This window comes from Rhipicephalus microplus, chromosome X (genome assembly GCF_043290135.1).
Source record: "Rhipicephalus microplus isolate Deutch F79 chromosome X, USDA_Rmic, whole genome shotgun sequence".
Lineage (NCBI taxonomy): Eukaryota > Metazoa > Arthropoda > Arachnida > Ixodida > Ixodidae > Rhipicephalus > Rhipicephalus microplus.
Window position 1 is genome coordinate 200516768 of NC_134710.1, and position 22409 is coordinate 200539176.

The window sequence follows — 22409 nt, forward strand, 5'->3', positions numbered from 1 at the left end:
GCCAATGACTCGGACGGAACACGCAACGATATTTCGAAGCAGTAATTGGGTGGCCAAAGTATTCAAACAGCTAATGTGTAATCAGTCAAAATCAAAAGCTGAAATGTAGCAAGGCACTGTTCCTGAATAATGAAATCTTCTTTGTAAGCTCCTTTTGGTTTGATAAGTTTTTGCACATATTGCTCGGAGTGTTTATCAGTTTTTTTATGTTCAGTTTATTTCAGCATATTTGCTGTACGTTCACACAAAAAATAAATGTGTTTTGTTTTTCTAAATACAGACTTGTGACCACTTCACGTTCAAAGAACAGATATATAAGAACTGAGGAACAGCGTTTATTTTGTCAATATGTATGCCTTTTTTGCTGTCAGTTGGTGCAGGAAAACCCGTCCATAAAAGGAACATTTTTAAAGAAAGTAAAGGTACCAATATAGGAAACACAAAAACTACGACGTGATCATAGATACGCGTTCTTGCGGATTAAAGTAATTAATAACTACCTCCTTACTGAAAACTGAAAAAAAAACATGCCAATGCCACTTGCAAGTAGACACCTAATTCTAACGTAAATCTCGAAGGGGTCGGCTGCTGACCCGCAGGTCGCGGGATCGAATCCCGGCTGCGGCAGCTGCATTTCTATGGAGGCGGAAATGTTGTAGGCCTGTGTGCTCAGATTTGGGCGCACGTTAAAGAACCCGAGGTTGTCAAAATTTCCGGAGCCTTCCACTACGGCGTCTCTCATAATCATATAGTGATTTTGGGACGCTAAACCCCACATATCAATCAAATCTTGAAGGGGAAAAATTGAAGTCTCCAAGGCAGAAAATAGTGCATATCCTAGAATTATCACTTCTCAAAGATCTTGGCTATAGAGTTAAAACCTCTGTACGCATTGGCTGAGCCATCAGCTTGGAGTTTTTAATTTTGACTTGGAACACTGGCTCAAAAACTGGCCCACCTTATTACCTTCATTCGTACCACTTCCATGCAAATAAGCATGACGTGAAAAGAACGTTAGCACTGTTAGTTTCCTTGATCATTGAAAAGCACAAATAACGACTTTGTAAAGGAAGGAGTAAGATAACATTCAATATAGTCATACCGTCACGTGTTCATGTGACTGGAAAGCGGGGAGTAAGTACCCTGGTCAATGAAACACTTACACATTCGCCAACAGCCAGTAAGAGATTCAAGGAGTTTTCGACACCCTAACAGAACCATAAGTTTCATCTTTCATTTGCTTTGGCAACGTCGCAATTGACCTGTGTTGTGTAGGAATGATGTATATGAAGTCATTTACAGCAAAGTCATATATAGTATGGTCTTGTTTCACTGACTGTGAATAAATTCACAGAATATAATTAAAACAAGAGTAAGGAGCCAGTAGCGTATTCAGAAACTTTTTTGGTGGTGAAATCGGGGGGGGGGGGGGCAAGAGGGCAGTCAAACTTTATGCAAGTTCATGCGTGCGTTTGTTGCGTACGTCTGTGTTCTTGCGTCTGCGTGTGGGGACAAAAAGTTTTTGCTTTTTGCTCCTGCAAGTTTTTGCTCCTGCAAGCTCTTCTGTCCATAGAAACACGGGTTACAGTAAATATAAAAAAATTGAAAAGTTGTTTTTAGCTCTCACTTGTGTTCCATTTCAATCCACTTTGTTTTTGGATCTTTTTAGAGTGGTGAAGCCTTTCTTAACAAAACCCTGTGCCTTACATATTTTTTCGCATTTTTATTGAGCCAAAAAGGTTTTTTGAGCCTGCCCAAGCCATTTTCTCAGGCCATGCACAATCCGGGCTCCTTACTCTTGTTTTTACCTCAGTTGATTTTTTTAAACTAGCACTGGCAGTTTTTCCGAGCTAGCAGGTATTTTTAAAGCTGTGATCGCTATCAAAAAGCACATAATGAAGCTTTTATTTAAACTTCCAACACGTGTGGGATTTACCCACTTCACTTGCCTGGTCTACGCGTGAAACACGCTTGCAGACACTGTTCTCTGGGTTTATTTTCAGTTTGGTTGGTTATTTATTGTCTTTCTTGGGGCAGCAAAATGTCTCTTCATGTTGACAAAGTCAATAAGAGTTCCTGGAAAGCGCAATATAATTGAAATCAACACATTTTGAAATCAACACATTTTGACTGATAACAAAAAGGAGACCGAGGGCGCTCGTGCAATTGCTTCAGCAAGTAACTTTTCCGATCATTTCCCGTCGCCACAAAGACAAAATGTAACCTATAGTAGCAATGGCTGTGCAGTCATTGATGTGGAACTTCTTCGAAGTTTCATCATGAGCCAGTGTGTCTGCACAAATTGTGGAGGAACCATGGCAATCATAGAAAACACTGTACATTGTGTTCCTCAGAATGAATACCCTTAGACTGCCATATTCGCAACTGTTCTTTCTGCAACACATTGCTTGGCGCGTGCAAATTTAATCAAGGCTGTTTGGTATATCACTAAGGCGAAACACTGTAATATGGTTGGGCGAGATCAGTCAACGTACACAGTATTTTGCCATTAGAGGGACTGGAGATACGAGAAAGCAATCGAGGGAGCTGAGAAAACAAAGGAGCGAAGAACTGTCTCATTTTATCACTATAAGACTAGTTGCTATTCATTAACCTGTTCTGTCCGCTTTTTTCAAACAAAAATGAAGTAAGCGTCTTTTTACTCTATAACGCTCAATACCTCGAGATGGATTTTCGGTTACATTTGTCTCATTATTTCTTGAAAAGAGAAAAGGTTCTTTTTTTTAACGCCAATACAAAGCGACTGAGCTAGAATACTGTAAGTACGTGGGATGCCTTACCTATGTTCAAGTTCTATTTTTAAAATTTTGACAAAATAATAACTTTGCTAAAAATACAAATTGTGAACACTTTACATGTGATTGTAATTGTAACTTTATTGCAAGAAGAGACACCGACAGATTAAATGAAAGAAACACGAATTTTTCTCATCAAAAAGCTTTAGTAAAAGGGTTTTTAGAGAACCCAGAAATGATGTGGTAAATTGTGCCCTGTGCCCTCAAAGAAGGATTTCGGATAGTTCGAGAAGGAGCGCGTCTTTACACGATTGTATAGTAATTCATCTTGAAAGTAATGTAGATTATTTGCGAGGAGGTGTCATGCATTCTGTCCCTATTTCTGTATAGTTGACTCAGCTTATTGACTTACACTGCAGGATACTTTCGAGAAAGAAGTACCCTTAAGCTCTACCCTGCAACCCTGCTTGTAGCGCATGTACCACCACTGTGGCGCATTTTTTTCTTGTTGGTGGGTTTCCGTACTATACAGCCAATTTTGCGTCTGCTGTGCACTGACCAAAGAGAACGAAAACAGGAGGTGAGATCAAGCGTTCTCGCCTATCGGGCCGAAATGGTATGTCCGTCAGCGGGTCTGATTGATATATATGTGAGATTCAACGTCTCAACGCCGTCACCTGGTGCTGCCTATATTCGGCCGGGGTAGCTTTAGTGTCGATTCCCACGCTTCATCATTGTCCTGCAGGGATTATGAGGTTTCATATCCGAAAGCAATTCGGACTTCGAGCGACTCCGTTTTGGAGGATTTGGGGGTTCTGCAACCTCAACGTCCCAGGTTTGTCGGTGTGTACGGACATCGCACAGTGCACGGACGTTTTGCACTTCGCCGCGATTGAAATCGAACCATGTCTTTTGAGTTGGCAGTCGAACACTGAAGTCACTGAGCAAGAGAGTCGACTTTATCACCTCTGTAATTGAGCTCGTCATACTTAAGATGAACTTTCAGGATTCCTATATGCTTGCGTGCATCAGCTGCAGGACTTCCGTCTTCATTATTGTTCACTTTAATATCTAAGTCAGCACGCCTTTTCTACCTCACTTTTCTTATCTTAAAGTCTCATAGTTATTTTTTCCAAAGCCACACTGAATCATTCTTGGTCCCTGTGAGTTAATAAGGCAAAAGCCTCATCGAATGCAAAACCGGTGGTGTCAACACGAGTGATCTAACAAATAATCACAAAATTAAGTCAGCATATTGTGTCTTTGTGACGTCACAGAGCACAAAAGCATGTGACGTCATCCCATAACACGGTCACTTAGACGCTGGCTGCCCACGGAGGCAGTGCAGAAAGTGTGCAATGCCTCCCATCCTGCAAGCAGTGCAAAAACAGGTTAGGGGCTGAAGGCTTTATTAAAAAGGCAGGGGAGGAACTTTACATCGACTGAGACGAAACAGATCATTGCTTTCCCCTTACAGTTGTTTTAGGTGACTGCCAATGAGATCCCGCAAGTCTTTGGTTGATATGTTTCGCCTTGAAATGTTTTTTTGGCAACTGATTATTTCAATAAAGTGGGAACACTGTCTTTCAGATTGCTTTGCATATCGGTAGCCTGCAGAGAGGTTGGTCGGCAGAGGTTAGGACAGCCATTTCGTTTCTTCTTTCTTCGTTTGAGCATTTTCAGTTCTATTCTAGAAGGGACAGCTAGACGCAAAAAATATACAGCAGTTTTTTTTTCTTGCTTTTCTGACACTTTATGAAACCATTCTTGTACTATTTGTAAAATCAAAAGTATATTTGATAATGTCCAGGTCTCGAGCCAGTTCTTCCTCCACTTTTGGAATAAAGGTGCCCAAGACACCAGCCCATCAGCTGGTGATTTGTCATGTCAATAATTTACAAAGGACTGGAAGTTAATTATTATTTTAGACTTTTTTGTCATCCTCTGGAGGTCTCGATGCCAATTTTTGGGCAACTTTTTTTTCTTTTATGGAAGGTGGAGGGACATTATGAATCTCACACTACCCGTCTAGATGTCCAATGTGTACCGCTGCAATTCTTGAAGCAGCTCTTGTACGAAAGTGCTGACACCAGGAGCACGGAGCGTAGCCTATCCTTCTCGGACAATGTGGCGAGTCAAATACAGTGGCGTTCACCTATTTACGAGTTCAAATGAGTTCTGTTGTACAGCGTTTAGGTAAAAACTGCGATCTCTTCACTTTTAAGGAGAGCACGTTTTGAAAACCGGCCTAGTACTTGCATATCAGAAACGTATCAGCAAGCGCAGAATATCATCAAATCATGGCAAGATTGTTTTTGACTGGAACGGAAATTTAAAAAATGTTGACGAAAGTTTCCACCGGTGAAGCAATTTTAATTGGCAGATCGTACGGATCGTAATGCTGAACCACTACTTTTGGCTCCCACTGGCCTGTTCATGTTTTTTTCTTTATGAATTTCCTGACGCAAATGGCCAAAGGAACTCAACGGACAATTAACCCAGTAACCCTTGGCTTAATTTTGTTGTATTCATTTAGTTTTGTCTCAGAAAGACATGAGCCCCTTCAAAAAATTCTCTTTCTTTGAAGCGCGTCAGAAATTTGAGATGCATAAATACACGTAATACTCATTGTTAGTTGCTATATTACCCATTTGCGTCATACTAGTTGTATGTAAACAGCAAAAATTCTAGCAATTAAACAGCCACTAGCAAACATTTTTGAAAACTGGGTAATTGAGGACGGCTGACGTCGGGAATCCGTCTATGCGTCACCCTGCGTGATGCCACCTGCGAAATCTCAAGAGCTTTTTTTTTTAGTAGTAGAACATTTTTTTTATTTGCTCTTGCAAAAGTTTACTTCAATCCTTTTTGTCATTATGAGAAATTGTTTTTGTCGTAGTAGGGTTGGCCGAGGCTAGAATGGGTGAATATTTCTTGACTGATGGTACTTGTAGTGATTTAGACAAGCTTCTTGTGAATTGGAAAGAAACATGTTTTTTGGCCTGAAAAAAACAAAAAAATATGAATCAGTGTACGACATGCCTTGAATATTGGTTTTGTAGGCTCGACACGTTAAACTTGTGTATGCATGATACACGTTTTGTTCAACCAATGAAATGTGTCGTGTCAAATTTCATTTTACTTTTGTTCAGAAACACTGAATTGAGAAATTTATTTGTACAATTATTGTGCTTTATTAAAAGCTATCCAGTTGTTGTTATTCCGCATTCTTTATCACTGATGTTAGTAATAATATATTATGACAATTCTGCATGCTTTACACTGTAAGTTCTGTCTTACGTTCAAGTTCTTGCTTGTTCTCCCACGTTAGGATTCTATGAGACGTGAAACAGCCACTTATACTAATCACTTTCTGCTGTGTTTCAGAAACCATGCTCTGGTGCCTCTACTTGGTTCAACCCCACCGATATCTGGCCTCTATACCAGGATTGAAATGACCTCGAACTCAAGCGACGCAAAGCCATGGTCACCATTCACTGCTGCGACAGGTAGGGCGTCTAACTCTTCGACATGAAATCTTTACTAATTCCTATTGTTAGGTAGCATACGTTACTTACTGGTCAACTTTGAGGCATTCTCTACCATCCGGCGTAGCCTCCATAGCCTCCATAGCCACCGTGGCCTCCGAAAGCTCCCACGCCAACACCAGCCATACCAACACCACCCAGAGCTCCGAGGCCGAGACCATAGACGGGCATGTAGACGAGGCCGCCGTTTCCATATCCGCCGTTTCCATATCCGCCGTTTCCATATCCGCCGTTTCCGTTTGTGCCACTCAGGCCCGAGTGTGCCACCAACGCACCGCCAGAGCTGACTTTGTTCACGTGGTGAACCGTCTTGACTAGAAATGAAGGCCCCAGCACGACTTTTCCGTGGCCATGTCCACCGGAGTTCAGTACCACCACACTGCCGCCCACTCCGGTGCTAACACCGCCGCCGTATCCACCATCAGCCACGGCGCCGGCCAGCGCGATGGCGACGAGCGAGCACAAGATGACGGCCACTGCCTGTCAAAGTCAAAAGCACAGACGTGCGCTCTCAAGCTGCTTCTGAAAACACGCAATGGCATCCTGAAAGCACGAAGCCAAGACTGCTTCCTCACATTCTTCTAGCGAACAGCAAAACAGCATCGCTCCCTGTTCATATAACCCCGTAAAGTTTAGCAAGACAGCTACCTCTTACTTTCAGGAAGAACTTTTGCTCCACTAAGTGTTTGGATAAAACGAAGCTTTTAGAAGCTTCGCGTTAATTAATAAACGCAAAACTACATTCACGATGACAAAAAAGAATCTACTTTTACAACCTGCTGATTCAACTTGACTAGTGCCTTGCGAGCTGCTCTAAGATACGTGTCAGCCTTTAAAAAAAAGGCTGTCATGCAAGATTACAGTCGCATTCTTGCATAGATAGCATTACTGCCTTATTAAAAATAATTTTGAGTAAAACACATAATTTGCATGATGTGCATTTCTTTTGAAACAGCGATTACATGACAAATATTAAGGATGGGACAAGTAATAAAGGTAACTGTAAGTAGCTGCCACTTCGCAGTGTATACGGTGCTCGGCTGATGATCTGAAGATCGTGGTATGAATCCGGCTGGGGCGGTCGCATTTCGATTGAGTCGTAATGGCTGTGGGCTCGTGTACTGTACAATTTCAGTGCACGTTAACGAACATTAAACGGTCAACATTTTGGGAGCCCTCAACTACGGCGTCCATTGTAATCATATCATGGTTTTATGATGCACTCTACATAATATAATTACTATAAATATAGCTTTCGTTAGAACCCCTTTTAGGCGAAATGAGAAAATTTGTCACTACTTTTTTAAATAGTTCTTCGTCTGGTAAATTATTTTGGCTGATTGTACGAGTCACTTTGTTTTTGCCGAGGTCAAGGCACAAGCAAAGCCACCTAAGAAGCCTTAACGTCTGCGTAGCTAGCTGTTCCGTAGAGGAAAAGTTCATAGAAGCTGCTCTCTTCTTCGATGCAAAAATAAGTCCGGGTGCTCTTGATTTGCAATCTTTGAGCATAAAATGGAGAATATTACTTCAACTTTAAGAGGTTTTTTTGTCTTTTTTCATGTTTGGGTAAATTTCGGCCAACTGCAGAAGTTTCTGTTGCTTCAGAATGTAAAAACTTTCCATGGATAGCAGATGCCAACTCTACTATATGTTATATTGTTTTGTTATTTTTCCTAGATCATAAAAATACAAAAACAAACCGTCCAGTCTTTAACACAACGTTTTCCACCTTACCTAGAGAAGGTAGCACTTTAACCCACACACACCACTCTTCCGCGCTACTCGCTATTGCTCTGCGATATAGTACCGCATTTACACTTGCCTTTCTTGCGGCCCCAGAAAGTTCATAATGAAAAATAAAGTCACACAAAATGCCTACGGTTCAATAATAGCTCGCTATACTTTTGACTGTTTAAACGATTTCCAGCGCTTCAAGCTTCTGGCGTACGCAAATTCCCCCCGCAGTGCTGTATTCAGTGTCACGTACTGCCAGCATCGACATTGATCGAAGATGACATCACGCTCTCTCTGGGAAACACCATAAAACATAAATTTGTCGTCTATATTGCAGCACCATCCAGCTAAATAATTTTTGAAATATAATATAGCACCAATTGAATGCAACTGCGTGGTTAAAAGTGTAGATGTTGTAGAATTTACTTACGATAGCCTTCATGACGTTGGTTGGTTCACTGGATCAGCTCAAGCTGGTACAACTGCTTCTCATCGAACAAGCGGGCTTCTTTTATACTGTCCCAAAATCTGTGCCGTGGTAAGTGGGGACTTAATACATGCCGATATTTTCAAAGCTTTCTTCGTGTTTTCGGTGGCTGTTCCAAACAAAGGCTACATGAGGAAAATATTAAGTCCCGCGAGGCATTCGAATGTCAATGTGGAATGTTGTGCCGTACCACCTGCAGAGTCAGTGATTCGAACTTCCAGGTGTCTACGTGGATAGCATTGGTTTCATAACGACGCAATTCGTTGGCCCCCTTGTTAAACACGGCGCCAAGTATAGCACAAAGAGGGCCATGTTCCGCAGCAGTCCCATGCGAGCTTTATGTTCATCCGTGTCTTCATTTTTTTCCTTATGGGAAGCGAGAACGAACGGAATCAGTTCTAAGCTTGATCCAAACTATAGTGCAAACCATTCTTGCACACTACATTTGGTTCTCTGTAATAATCGTTCAGCCATTACCGTTCACACCCCAGTTTATTAATACTCCAGTAGTATCGTTAATTGTCAGAATGGACGATAAGTATGGAGTGTGCCATTAACCGTGTGTTGTGTGTGTGTGTGTGTGTTTGTGTGTGTGTTCTTGCGTCTGTGTGTGTGCAAGCGGGGGATGTGCAAATTCCGAAAAATTTTAAGGCGACAGTCTTAAAAGTCTTGAATATCTGTTCTAAAGCCATGGTCCGGAAATTAAAAACAAAGCATATGAGCGAAGGGGCTGCGCGTCTACTTCGTCCACCTTGTCTTCGCATCATTCGCGCGAGAAGCAGTGCTAGGTGCATGCTCCGCGCCCATTCTGTGTAGTTAGCCCTGCCAAGCAATCACGGACTAGACAGGCAAATATTATTAGCTGAATGTTACCCTGCCAAAACCACGACATAATTATTGGGTACGCCATAGTGAAGGACTCTGAAAATTCCGGCCAACTTGTGTTCTTTATCGTGCACTGGCCTACAGTATATTGCAATCATGAAAACGCGACCACCAAGGCTAAAATCATACCCGCTACCATCGGTTCAGCAGCCGAGCAGCGTAACCGCTTTGCCATTGTGGCAAACGACAGGGCTGGGGAAGTGACTCGAGTCACGTTTGCTTATAGCCAAGCGAGGCCGATTCGGATGCTTCTGTTCACTAGGCCGCGGCTTCTTGCGTTGCTCCTGCATGTCTATTTTCATTGCATGGCCGCCATAAGTTGCAGTTTATTCAATTACCTGCATTACATAACTTTACATTATGTTCGTGCGTGCATTTGTATGTGTGCGTGTCTGCATACGCAAGAAAATTGAAAAGTCTCGGGGGGTCTGAATCTCTAAACCTCTTTGGCTACGCTTCTGGTGCTGACGTTAGGTCTTACCATAAGTCCCTCTTGAATGCCAGTGTAGCCAACGTTCCTGGTGAGCCCTCGATGCACAAGAAACTACTTTACCTGTAACAGCACTTCCATCTATATCGTAAAGCTTGGCTCAGAGCCGAGAAATGCAGCACATACAATTGCACGCCGACTGCTCTGCATAAAGCCGATTCCCAGAAGAGATTGGATCGGCCTACTTGTCAAATAAAGCGCGTGGAAGTGTTTGCCTTTGCCTTGCGCTATTTATTCGAAATATGAGTGAATCAGTCTGCACAATCAAATTGTAACAATTTACTGAATGAGATAATATGACATGTATGCGCTCAAAAGAGTCAGTTGGAATAGTTCGCTTATGAAAGCTGTTAGTGACAGCCCGTTCCAGGCTTTCTTTTGTTATTGAGAAAGACGTATTATTCTCAACAATATGTTGATTTAGCCAACCACATTGTTCATGGCTTCGGAAGCGTCTTTGCACAAAATGCAACTTACCATATTATTTTAGCCCCACAGCCTCCTGCAGCGAGCTTCTTCATATATACCACAGAGCGAATTCGCGATGAGTTCTGTTACTAAGTGTTACTTGTCATTGGATAAGCGTTTTCAGCAATAATTTCAGCAAAGAATTTCCCCGTGCTTTTTTTAAAGAATACTCCTTCATGAGAGCATTTAGTGAACGTGATGTCTGTTTTTAGTTGCAATACTTCGTGTAGGAGAAAACGCACACGCGGTAATGAGGTGTTCGCGGCGACTGGCCTGCAATTTTCGTAACTCCACAAAACGCTCCGTGTGCTGGCAATACTCGTCAAGAAAAAAAAACATGAGTGTGCTTAACAGGGTCAACACGCACTTTCGCATGGCGTTATGCTGAACTTTCTTGGTTGTGGCGTCGGATCGCGTTGCTTCGTTGAAGTCGAACGGGTGTTGGCAGCGGAGCGCCTGATTCTCGTCGGCATAAAGTATTTCAGTGCCATAACATCAGAAATAGCTGTTCTGGGTGCGCAAACATTGGGCCTCTTTAGAGAACCGCATCAGATTTACTTCAACTTCAAGAACCTGTATAGTGAGCCCGATGTTGTAGAAGGCACCTTCTCACGTGTAGCGGGCCTCGGCGGAAGGTGTCAGCAACTTTGCCCGGCGTTGCTACAGTGCTATATACAAGCAAGAGCTTATCCGTTTTCGAGGTAACTACACTGCAACTAGTGCTACCGGTAGCATGTACCCCATTGAGTTTTGTTATGCCATCAAGACCTGAATATGCATGCCATTCACTTGATTACAGAACAAAAACGTGCCTGGGCCAGTGTATGTTGAGATAAGAATAATAGTTGTTTTGATTTTAATAGAAGCACTCCTTTTCATTCACCGATCTATCTTCTTCGGTTTTTGAAGAATAAAGTCTTGTGTCTCTGACCATTTATTTTTTCGTGTTGGCAGTAGTTTATATTCAAAGTAGGTATATATACGCGGAGTAGGAATGCACACACATGGTGTATATACGCACGAACATACATACATATACGCACGCTCGCTCGAACTTTGTGCGGGCTAATACACACATGCGAAATAAAAAAAATGTTTGGGGGGAAATATACAGCACCTTATTTTGAGAATAGGTAGCACTACAACTTGCAAAGAAAACAGGCACATGTGAAAAATAGTTGCACACGTAACGCAAAAAATTTCAAAGCTCTTGCTAAAGACGGAACTATACTCCGCGCTTGATTAGACTGGTAAGAATGCATGCTTCTTATCAATATGTATAAGACTGCACACAAGCTAAATAATGGTAAACTCACTCAGTACAATCAAATCCTCACGAGCTAATTGATTAGAATGAACTGCCATGTGCGTCACCTTCTTTCTAATACGTGAGTTTCTGATTTGCGCTGTTCTCCACTGTGCATCGTCTGCGTACGTCAGGAAGCACCAAAACAATACGTTGCCATCTTTTCACCATGATGCCACGCATTGCGACATACTGCAGTGGTCTTCGAACATTGCTTTCTTCTTTTTCGCGCTCGTGCATGTGATAAGAAAAATAAAGGAACTATTCGGCCGATTCTCAACGCGCGCAAAGTGGCAACAAGTCACTTCCAGGTGCACCCTGTCAGCGCCGTGTCCAGGCGCGGCAGCAAGGGGGAGAGCGCTCATTTGGAGTCACGAATTATCGTATCTAGTTATGCGCTCTCTAAAGGCACTGTGAACTCCTGTTTGTTCAGCCTCACAAATAGTAATTCAGCAAATTGAAGGAATAATTTTGACGCGCTCTAGTTGAGGCAGACGTCGTAAACTCGCACTATTGAAAATAATAAAAACGTTTCTTCGTCTAATCAAAGTAAAAATGGGCATTCCAAACGTCAGTGGAACGTGAACGGCGTCTGAACAGCAGCTGCACAGTGTTCTACTTCATATTTTGCGCTCGGAAATCCAAAGGTGCTCTATCACAATCTTGAGTGCTTGCATTTTTGCCTTTTTTTCATGCGAAGCGTTTCCAAGCGAACTTGGGCGAGTGGTACCACATCTATCTATCTATCTATCTATCTATCTATCTATCTATCTATCTATCTATCTATCTATCTATCTATCTATCTATTTATCTATCTATCTATCTATCTACCTATCTATCTATCTATCTATCTATCTATCTATCTATCTATCTATCTAGCCACATACGACATTTAGCTCTCGGGACCATTTGCATAATGCGACATACATCAAAATTGGTATGGCATAACGTGACTTTACGATGAGCATGACTAGTCATAACATGAAAATCATGACAAGTCATGAATGTGATGATTTACATGTCAAGATCTTGCTGCTCTTGCGGTGGTTTTGTTCACATGACATATGGTAAAACGTTTATGGTATGACATGACTGCATGGAGAACATAAGTGACAGGCCTTCACGTGCAAATCCTGACATGCGTGTCATGTAAAAATATGACTAAATACCACGCTCATGATGCGCTCGTGGTCGTTTCTCCAGCTTCACATACACCAAATTTGATTATACGTGACGTGAATGGATAATGAACGTATATGACTGGTGCAAACATGATAATCATAGCATGCGTTTCATGTAAGAACATGACTACACGCCAGGCTGATGATGCACTCAAAATCATTTTGTTAGCTTAAAGTATACCAATTTTAGTATTACGTGTCGTGAACGGATGACAAAGGTGATGACTGGTGCAAACATGATAATCATGATATGCTTGTCATGTGAGGACATGACTACATACCACGCTGATGATGCGCTCGCGGCCGTTTCACCAGCTTCACATGTACCAAATTTGGTATTAGGTGATGTGCATAGGCGACGGAGATAAATGACACGTCCAAACATGATAATAATGACATGGGTGTGCCGTAAAACATGACTATGCTACACTCACAACACGCTTTCGGCCATTTTGTTAGCTTCACGTATACCAAATTTGGTGTTACGGGACATGAATGGACGACTGAGCACAAATTCCCGGCACACACATGATAATCATGACACGAAAATCATGTACTGCATAATTTACGTCAGCGTCGTAACGTTCTGCTCAATTTAATGTGACAATTCAACCTTTCTAATTTGTGCTTGGCATATCATCGATTCCCACTCTACGTGGGTTCTACCAATTTTTTCGTTTCTACGAAGTAGTCTGCTGTTTAACTCATTCCAACTATTCATGGACAAATGCGAGAAGCTTGAATTACACACTCGAGTATATCACAAAATGTGTGAATACATTTATTTTTACGTAGATTTCATACAGAAGTATTGATATAAAAAAGGTGATCTTCCGACATGCCCACCTCTGTTTGTATTGTTTATTTATTGATTTACCTATTTATTTATTTATGCGTTTAGGTATTAGAAATATTCGCAACAGACGTGCCAATGGTGGCTTTTCCTCGAAGTTAAGTTGTGCTAAGAACTAGTGGTCAACTGGAAAGAAAATTTCGCAGCTCCTATGATAGTTCTGTATGCCTTAGAGGTGATGGCTGTTTGTTGGAATACGCAACCGTTAAATCACGAAGTTGATCCGCACAAAAAGTAGTTAGTAGCGACCAATATGCCATGACACATAAGGATGTTACTCCACAGGCTTAAACTGGAAGTACTAAGTGCTTCCTACCCGAAATACATTGATCCAGCTCACCTGAACGCCACCTTGGTGGTGAAGAATTAACTGTTATGTTCTTTTCGGAACCGTAAAGTACGCAAATGAAAGAGAACAACTAATGAATAAACAAGCAAGTCTGGACAGACGCACCACTCACATTAAGGAAATCAGTGGCACCTTGACCTGATATGCATTGTAAAAAAATACGAAGATTTTTTTTGATGAACTTCTCGGTGGACAGCGCACTGGATAAGTGCTTGTGATATACAGCTAGGTCTTCTGATATATGGAAAGATATGTTCGACACCTACTGTGGGTAGAAATAATAAGGCGTGCGTGTGAACTGCTGCAAGCAAACTGTGCAATGACATGTTATTTAAACTCGTTTCAGTGCACTATTATGCTTTCTTTTTTGTTTTTTTTGGTTGTTCGTTCATTTTTGGAGCCCTTCGTTATTTTTTCCCTGCATAACTTGTTGCTACAGAGTAGCCGAAGTGATATGAACCTCAACCTCTCCACATCAAAGAGTTACAACAGAAAAAAAAACAGAACATCAATAAAAACACCAAACTTTAGGTGTTTCGTATTGCCACAGAGACTAACTACGTTATACGATATCATGAGGGATCAGCGTCCATGGTCTCGCGCGTCCTGGTGCTTCTGGCAGCGCGACTGATGCCTCTCGTGCACGGGCACGAGTCAGTGTAGGTTTGACCTGCGAGGAAGAAAAAGACGCGTTGGCTGATGAACAACTTTTGTTTGGAACGCTCTAGCCGCTCATTTATTTTTGCACCTAGTTTTCAGGGCACAAGTTCACCCACAATAAACTAGCTGTCATCTCGTAAGTGAATAAAATGGCTGTGGCTTAACGCAGTTATGCCTTGCTGTGCGTAGTGAGATGTACGGCTCATCTCACGCTCATCTCATCTCACGCTCATCTCAGATGTACGCTCATCTCGTCTCACGGTTGGGTGTCCGCAACACAGCTTTGAGGACGCAGCCTGGCGCAGCAAATCTGATGAGCTGCTGCGGATGCCCAACTTAATCTGTCTATTGCTTAGCTTAGTTCTTTGCACGGTTACGCTTCTCGAGGCGTGTGGCTTGTTTTTTCTTCGTCTCCTCGCCTCACTGCCTCTTCTTGGTTTAGTTCCGACGACGAATTCTGGCCTCTTTTATTAGGTGTGAATGACTTTCAATATCAGCCGAGCGCCGACAAGGAAGAACACGCGCACCAACACACAAAGCTGACTTTCAAGTGGAAACGCAGTTGCAACACGATTTCACTGGCGCCTTCTTTGACGTACTGTCAAATGACGCGGCAAGAGGTGTGGTCACTTGTCACAGCAAAACGGAGAGAATACGGCCAATGTAGCTTTCGCAACAGAAGTATTCGTATTACGTGACGCCCACAGACAAAAGTGTTCCACACTCACCATCAGGGCCACGAGTGACGCTGGCTAACGCTCTCAGATTTATAAGCACAGAAATACCCAATAAAGTGGACGAAAGGCCGACCAAAGTGGCTCAGCTGTCAGAGCATCGGCCACGTTATGACTGCAGGTTCACTCATGATAGGTGGCAAGTTGTCGTTTAGTAAAGAGTTGAAGAACACCCAATCGTATGTAGGTATCGGATGACACAGCCAACTAAGTGTATTACTTAAGCACTGTTATGCTGAGCTAAATTACCTCGTGTTCTTGTAAGGCCATGCTCAAATTACTAGCAGAACAACACTTCTGTTTGTGAGTTTGAGTAAAAGCGCTGCCTTGCTGACAGTTGATAAATGACAGAGAAAGCTTAAGCAGCGCTTTCCTGCATTTTATCATTACGTCTGCTAGTACAAAGTAAAACCCATAATCATCCTAATAGGTTCCTTACACGTGTCTTTAAAGGCAACGCCCATGTAGCGGTGCATTGAAGCGTCTATTGATTAATATGTGGGATTTAACGTCCCAAAACCACTATATGATTATGAGAGACGCCGTAGTGGAGGGCTCCGGAAATTTAGACCACCTGGGGTTCTTTAACGTGCACCCAAATCTGAGCACACGGGCATACAGCTTTTCCGCCTCCACCGGGCTTGAAGCGTCTATGAAAATCGCATCATATATGGCTCGCTACGTGTACACGTTTCCGGATATACATCTTATATATGTCCATTTTTTTTGTCTGCACGAAGAAAGCTATTTTGCTTTCCTGCCACATGTACTGCATTCTGTACTTCTTCAAAAGGCGAAGTAAGTTTTGATACACTATACTACAGTGTTGCTGCATTATAAAGTTTGTGCACTCAAGGGATATATGTATGTTGTTTTTTGTTGTTCTCTGTTTGCGGTTGCTTGACCAATCCGCGAAGCTACATAGTAAAGATCGCTTTTTGTAGTCGTCATCTTTCTTGACAGAACAATTATCAACTCTTTCGCCAGCCTCCTGTTACATAATTAGATCAGGCAGCCCAAATATAACGCTCTGTTCAGCTCTATTCGCACGCGCTAAGGTCTCACGTGGAAGAACCGTGCGGCTCCCTGAATCGCGGAAGCAATTGGCAAAACTCCCGGTCAATTCATCAGCGCAATGAGGAGCAAAGAAGAGCGCTTAGTGGAAGGCTTCTTCACATAATCGTGAGTGCTTAAGTCTACTCGCTATACTGCAGAATTCATTTCAGCACCATTAGCAAAGTGCATATCATGCTGAAGTACTTTACTGTCCCAGCTCCCTGTCCTGTCGACAAGCCTCATTTTGGAAGGAGATATTAGCCTGGAGGTCCACCAATACAGAACGTTCATCAGGCATTATTAGCTGCTTCAAAAGCTGTCTATGAAGTGAATAATGTGTTGAATGTAGGCACGTCCATTATGCACTGGAGGCATTCGGCATTTTGCAGACCGTCGACAACATTTCCACTTCATGATGACCACCAGCGCCGCTTTTCATCACATGACACGTAATGTGACCGTGGCCGTTAACCATCGCCTCATGAATTATAAGCCAAGAAAATAGTATTTTATTTATGCTTTGTTTTCCGACAGATGATTAATGAAGCCGTTGCAAAGATGAGCTGGGACATCATATACTGCATGAACTAATCAGGAATAACACTGGCTGCCATGAATTGTTGAGTTCGTAATTCGCCATCGAGTTCAAACAGCCTTTGTTGCGTACAAGAATCGTTCAACTTTTGTTCGGCAGGATCTATGTCATTTTGTAAGGTTTTAGAGTCACTTTCATATGTTGCGGCATGGAAGCCCAGCGAGGCTTAACAATGCTTTCTATGAGTCAGACATGCAACGTAGGTGTGAGACTCAAATTTTTGCTAGTATGTACACAGCTGAGCGGTTTCATTTCCTACTTTGCATTGAGCAACTTTATGAGACAGGCGGATTCTCATAGCATGCTAAAATGTGCGAAGTAATCTTCATATGTATGATGATGACGTTTCAAGGCAACATGCTGGCTGGAGGGGAAATACAATTTACCGATACTATTTCATATTCTCTATCCCCTGACATCGCGTGTTAGCACTGACTGTTTTTACCTGTTTTAATTTTTCATGGATGTACGGTGCCGTTCGATGGATGGACGGACGGACGGACGGATGGACGGATGGACAGATGGACAGATGGATGGATGCATGCATGGATGGATGGATGGATGGATGGATGGATGGATGGATGGATGGATGGATGGATGGATGGATGGATGGACGGGCGGACGGGTGGGTGGGTGGGTGGATGGATGGACGGGTGGGTGGGTAGGTGGGTGGATGTATGGATGGATGGATTCTTCGTAACACGCTTCAGAACGTTGCTGGCCGCTCCCACGTCGGAACAGAAATAGCAATCTCTCTGTTGCATTACGGGCGTGTTGGACAGCCCATAACTGTAGTTCCAAAGCTGGTTATATCACCCTCCTATTTGCATGGCGTGATGACTTCACCACAGCATGACGCGGGGCACCATCAGAGCATGTGTTTTAAAGTAGCTAAATCATTGCAGATGAAACATGAATTGGATGACTGTATTTCCAAAAAACCTTGTGCAATAGCACGTACATAGGATGCTCCCCGACTTGAAGAAGTTTAAGTGTCGGAGCCTGAGGTCTGCTCAGTTTTCTGTATGATCCTGAAGAATCTCCTTGTCCTGAAGAATCCTTGTCCTGAAGAATCCACAAAGCTAGTTACGATATTGCGTCCTAGGCAAATGCTGCGACCACCAATCTCGATTCGCTGTAAATTGTGGACCTCCTGTTGTCCAGCAAGGCCCACGGGATTGCCACTTGCTCTGCTATTTCAGCCCTCGTCGTTCGAATTGTCGAATTTGTGATACTGCCGTCGTGGTTGATGCTCACTGCCGCATACACATTTCCCTCTAGATAACGGGCCGCATCGACGAAGCAGGTGTATGGGGTGTTCTTGTGCCATTTGTAGTAGAGCATTTGCCTTTGCTCGCCTTTTATTCTTGTTATGCTTGATGTGAATATTTCTTTGGATCCGGGCAACGGTGATTTGCTCTCGCTGTCGACTAAGAATGCTGCAGAAGCAAGGCTTGATTTGCATCGGGTGAATCCCCAACTCTCTCAGGATGTTTCTACCGGAACGCGTAGTGGACAGCCTCGATGACTGTGCCCTCTCCTGTGCCTCCACAGTTTCTTCCACCGTGTTATGCATGCCAAGACGAAACAGTCTGTTCCCGCTTGTGCACATGGTGAGCCAAAGATCTTTCTTGATGGCCTTTCTGATTAAAGTATTCAGCTTACCACACTCTGACCTGTGCCAGTTGTGCATGGCTGCCGCGTAGGTGAATTGACATATCAAAAAGGCGTGTACCAGCCTACGAGGTTGTCTTCTCCAAGTCCCCGATATCTGTTGGCAACACTTGTTATCATCCTTATGACAATGTCAGTTTTTCTGCCAAGTCATGTTACCGTCAGGTTATCGGAGATGTTCCATTGGATGGTCATACCCAGAGCCTGGAGGAGTCCATCCTAGAGATCAAGCTGCCCTCAATTGTCCAATAAGTAATGCCGACGTCCTCTAATGAATACCACTGTCTCCGTTTGGGGCCCCAGCGCTAGAGCAATTGCAGAAGCTGTTCTGATTTCTGCAACGAGCACAGAAGACCAGTCGATTATTGGTAGTTTTCTGTGACCGCAATAAATTCTTGAAACACCACCTCTATTCGTCCATCGCTGCCTCCAGTACACTATATGATGATGTCGTCTGCATCGATCGAGTGGTTAATGTCACCTACTTCATATAGTTTTTGAGACAGACTTATTAAGGCGAGGTTAAAAAGAGTGGTGTCCCTGTAAAGCCAAGCTTTACCAGATCAGAAGAAAGATTATCTATTTTTGATAATAGCCTCTCTGTCCGTCAGGAATGATTTTGTGTAGTCGTGGAAGCACTTGCGCTCTCCAAGCCCAGAACAAGAATGTCTCCTATGTCTTTTATGTTGATATTGATAACTTGGTCTCTCGTGGGCTTCTTGGCGCCTTGCGTCAAGATGCCTGCCCTAAAGATTATTATGTTGGGGAGAAAAATACCACGCTCCTCAGGATATTGGGTAACACTGTTCAGGATGGCATGTTCAGCCACCGTACCAAAGCATGAGGTCAGCGAGATGGGCCTGAGGTTGTCGAGTTTGAGAGGTTTGCCCGGTTTGGGGATGAGGATGGTGGTGGCTGTCTTCCACTTCTTTGAGACACTACCACTCTTCCACGCCTGGTTGATCACATCCAGGTACTCTACCGACTTGTCATCCAAGTTTCTCAAAGTGTTGTTTGTTGTCTTAGGTATCTGGACACGATGCCGACTTGCCATTCAAACCATGCATTGCTACCTGTTCTTCTCGCTTCCAAATCCCGCGTCCAGCTTTAGTTTAGCACTCCCTCCATAGACGGGGTCACGAGGTGCGGGGGTGGAGGCAATTGGCAGGTACTTCCCAAGCAGTTCTGCCAGTACCTGATTGTCTGATGCGAGTCAACGTACAGCTATGGCTTGAAATAGCGTTGGTTACATCAAACAGGTGGTTTAGAAGGTTCCAAGGGTCTGCCCTTCGCATTTGCCTGTCTACCGAATCGCGAATCTCGGCCCATTGTTCCTCAATGCATCTGTTGACCTCCGCACTCTTCTTGCGAAACCTGCAGTTGAGGCACTGCCCTTTCCATCTGGCCAGGAGGTTCTATTTAGCCTCAAGAAGATGAGCTAGTCTGCTGCCCAGTTTTTCTGAAGGCAGCTCTTTAGTAATAGCCTGGATGACCTCTCTTATCTGCCCCGTTTAAAGTTCGATGTCAAGCTTGTTTAAACTCACAGACCACTCCTCCTTCAGTTTGCGGAACTTGTCCTAGTCGGTCACTCGGAACTTAAATTGTTTTGTCCGTCCAACTTGCAGGAGAGTGGCCAAGAGGTAGTTTTCGCTGCAAAGTACACATTAAGGTTAGACCATATGACTTCCACCACGTGTCAGATAAAAGTGAAGTCCGGTGTCGTGTCCCGAGTAAACAAAGTACCACATCTGGTAGGGAACGAAGTGTCTGTTACTAGCACTTGGTCCTGGTTCATCGCCTGTCTCTATAGAACCTCCCTCTTACGAGTTTCATACAGATAGCCCCAAGTATAATAAGGTGCAATTAAGTCACTCACTACAATCAAGGAGGATCCTCTGGACAGCTATACGGGCTTCGATAAAGGAGCCTTGAAGCGCTGTCTCAAGTCCTTAAGATTGCGGTATATTTTGAGAATAACGATGCTCGCCCTATTAGTGGATCGAGGGATGATTTCTACTATGATGTGCTCGACTTTGCATGAACCTATTCCAAGATTATTAACGACGGGAGTAAGCTTGTTGCTTGTCACTAGAGGCCAGATTTTTAGGCACTAAAAAGTGTGTTTTAGGCGCCAAAGACAGACAGGTAAAACGCTGTCTTACGCCTTCGAAATCATAAATATAGACACAAAATTTTTACAAATTGACATAATTTAAAACAAAAACTTCGGTGACTTGAGTCTACGACAACAAGCAAAACATAATATTGCTTAAGGTAGCACAAAGGCACGAACGGTCGAACATAGGCATGCATTTCCACCACGTTTCGCAGGTTACGGACTATCGTTTTTTGTCCAGCATTGTGAGTCAAGTGTCCACCATCCAATCACCACTCTCTTGGTTCTATTTTGTTTTGTCGTGGCTAGGAAGCGCCGCACAGCAGCAAATACCCAGACCACTGATACCCCTGAAGGGAAGGATTCCAGGTACAATCGCGTAGGACCAATTTCTCTCATGTCGGTGAACTCCTTGAAGGGCCCCTCACTAACTTTAGCCGTTTCAAGCTGACAAGGGTTATGGATGCACTGGACACTCAGGGTCATGCCTGTTAAGATATACAATGCTACGTGTCACGTAAAAACGCTTAATTTCCTCTGAAATCCACCAGTCCCTCTCGCGGGCGTACGCCCCAAGATGGAGGGAGTGACGTACCGCAAAAAAATGACATCCTGCTTTCACGTCGCTCCTGTACGTTGACATTTGGGCTCTGGCGTCGCTTACTGTGCGCTCTTCATCAGAACTTCAGTAAACGTTAGCTATACTTCGAAAAACAGACCAAAGAAATCCTGTCTCCTAATTATATGCTGCATTTTAAACGGTACCTAATCAAGAGCGGTGCACGCGAAGCTATTTTAGTTGGTCTTTTCCCTGCTTCTTTGCGCTGCCCCTTTAAAATGAGTGTAATAAATTTTTAAACTGAGTGTAATGAATAAAAGCTGGGAAAAATCATAAAACACGCAATGGGAATGTCAACTTGTTAATATTTTTGTTTTTGTTTTCAGAGGCCGCGAGATGCTCTACACTAATCGCCCCTCGTGTCGCATCCACCTCAGTTGACCAGTGGCTAGGGTGCTCCGCTGCTGGCCCGAATGTTGCGGGTCAGATACCGGCTGCGGCGATCTCTTCTAGATGGAGATGAAAAGGTAGATGCCCGTGTACAGCGAGATTTCAGTGCCCGTAAAAAGGAACACCAGATGGTCGAAATTTCCGGATACCTCTACTATGGCATTCCACATAATCATATCTTATTTTTTCCATGTAAAACCACATGTACCACCACCACCACTACTACTACTACTACTACTACTACTACTACCACCACCACCACCACCACCACCTACACCACCCCATTTCGCTTACGTTCGTCTTCTCGTCGTTCCTTCAACGTGCCTTCGCCAACACTGATAAAGCTTAGCTGTCTTTGGTGCGTCGTCTCTGAACGCAGTTTCAGCAGCGCAACGTCGTGTATCACAGCCAAAATACATGATCCATGCCAGCCTCTCTAAGAGTACGCGCACAGACTGGCCCATCCCACAAAAACGAGTAACACACAACATAGTACGCCGAAACGACA

General features: G+C 43.4%; 1 protein-coding gene across 1 annotated transcript; it reads right to left on the bottom strand.

The window, feature by feature from the left end:
• Nucleotides 1-5633: 5633 nt before the first annotated feature.
• LOC142775167 (uncharacterized) lies at nucleotides 5634-19830 on the bottom strand. Its single transcript, XM_075876510.1, has 3 exons — nucleotides 19420-19830; nucleotides 6335-6784; nucleotides 5634-5758 (listed from the first exon to the last, which is right to left on the bottom strand). The coding sequence occupies exons 1-2, from the start codon at nucleotides 19828-19830 to the stop codon at nucleotides 6356-6358; spliced, it is 840 nt and encodes a 279-aa protein (XP_075732625.1). The 3' UTR covers nucleotides 5634-5758; nucleotides 6335-6355.
• Nucleotides 19831-22409: the final 2579 nt, after the last annotated feature.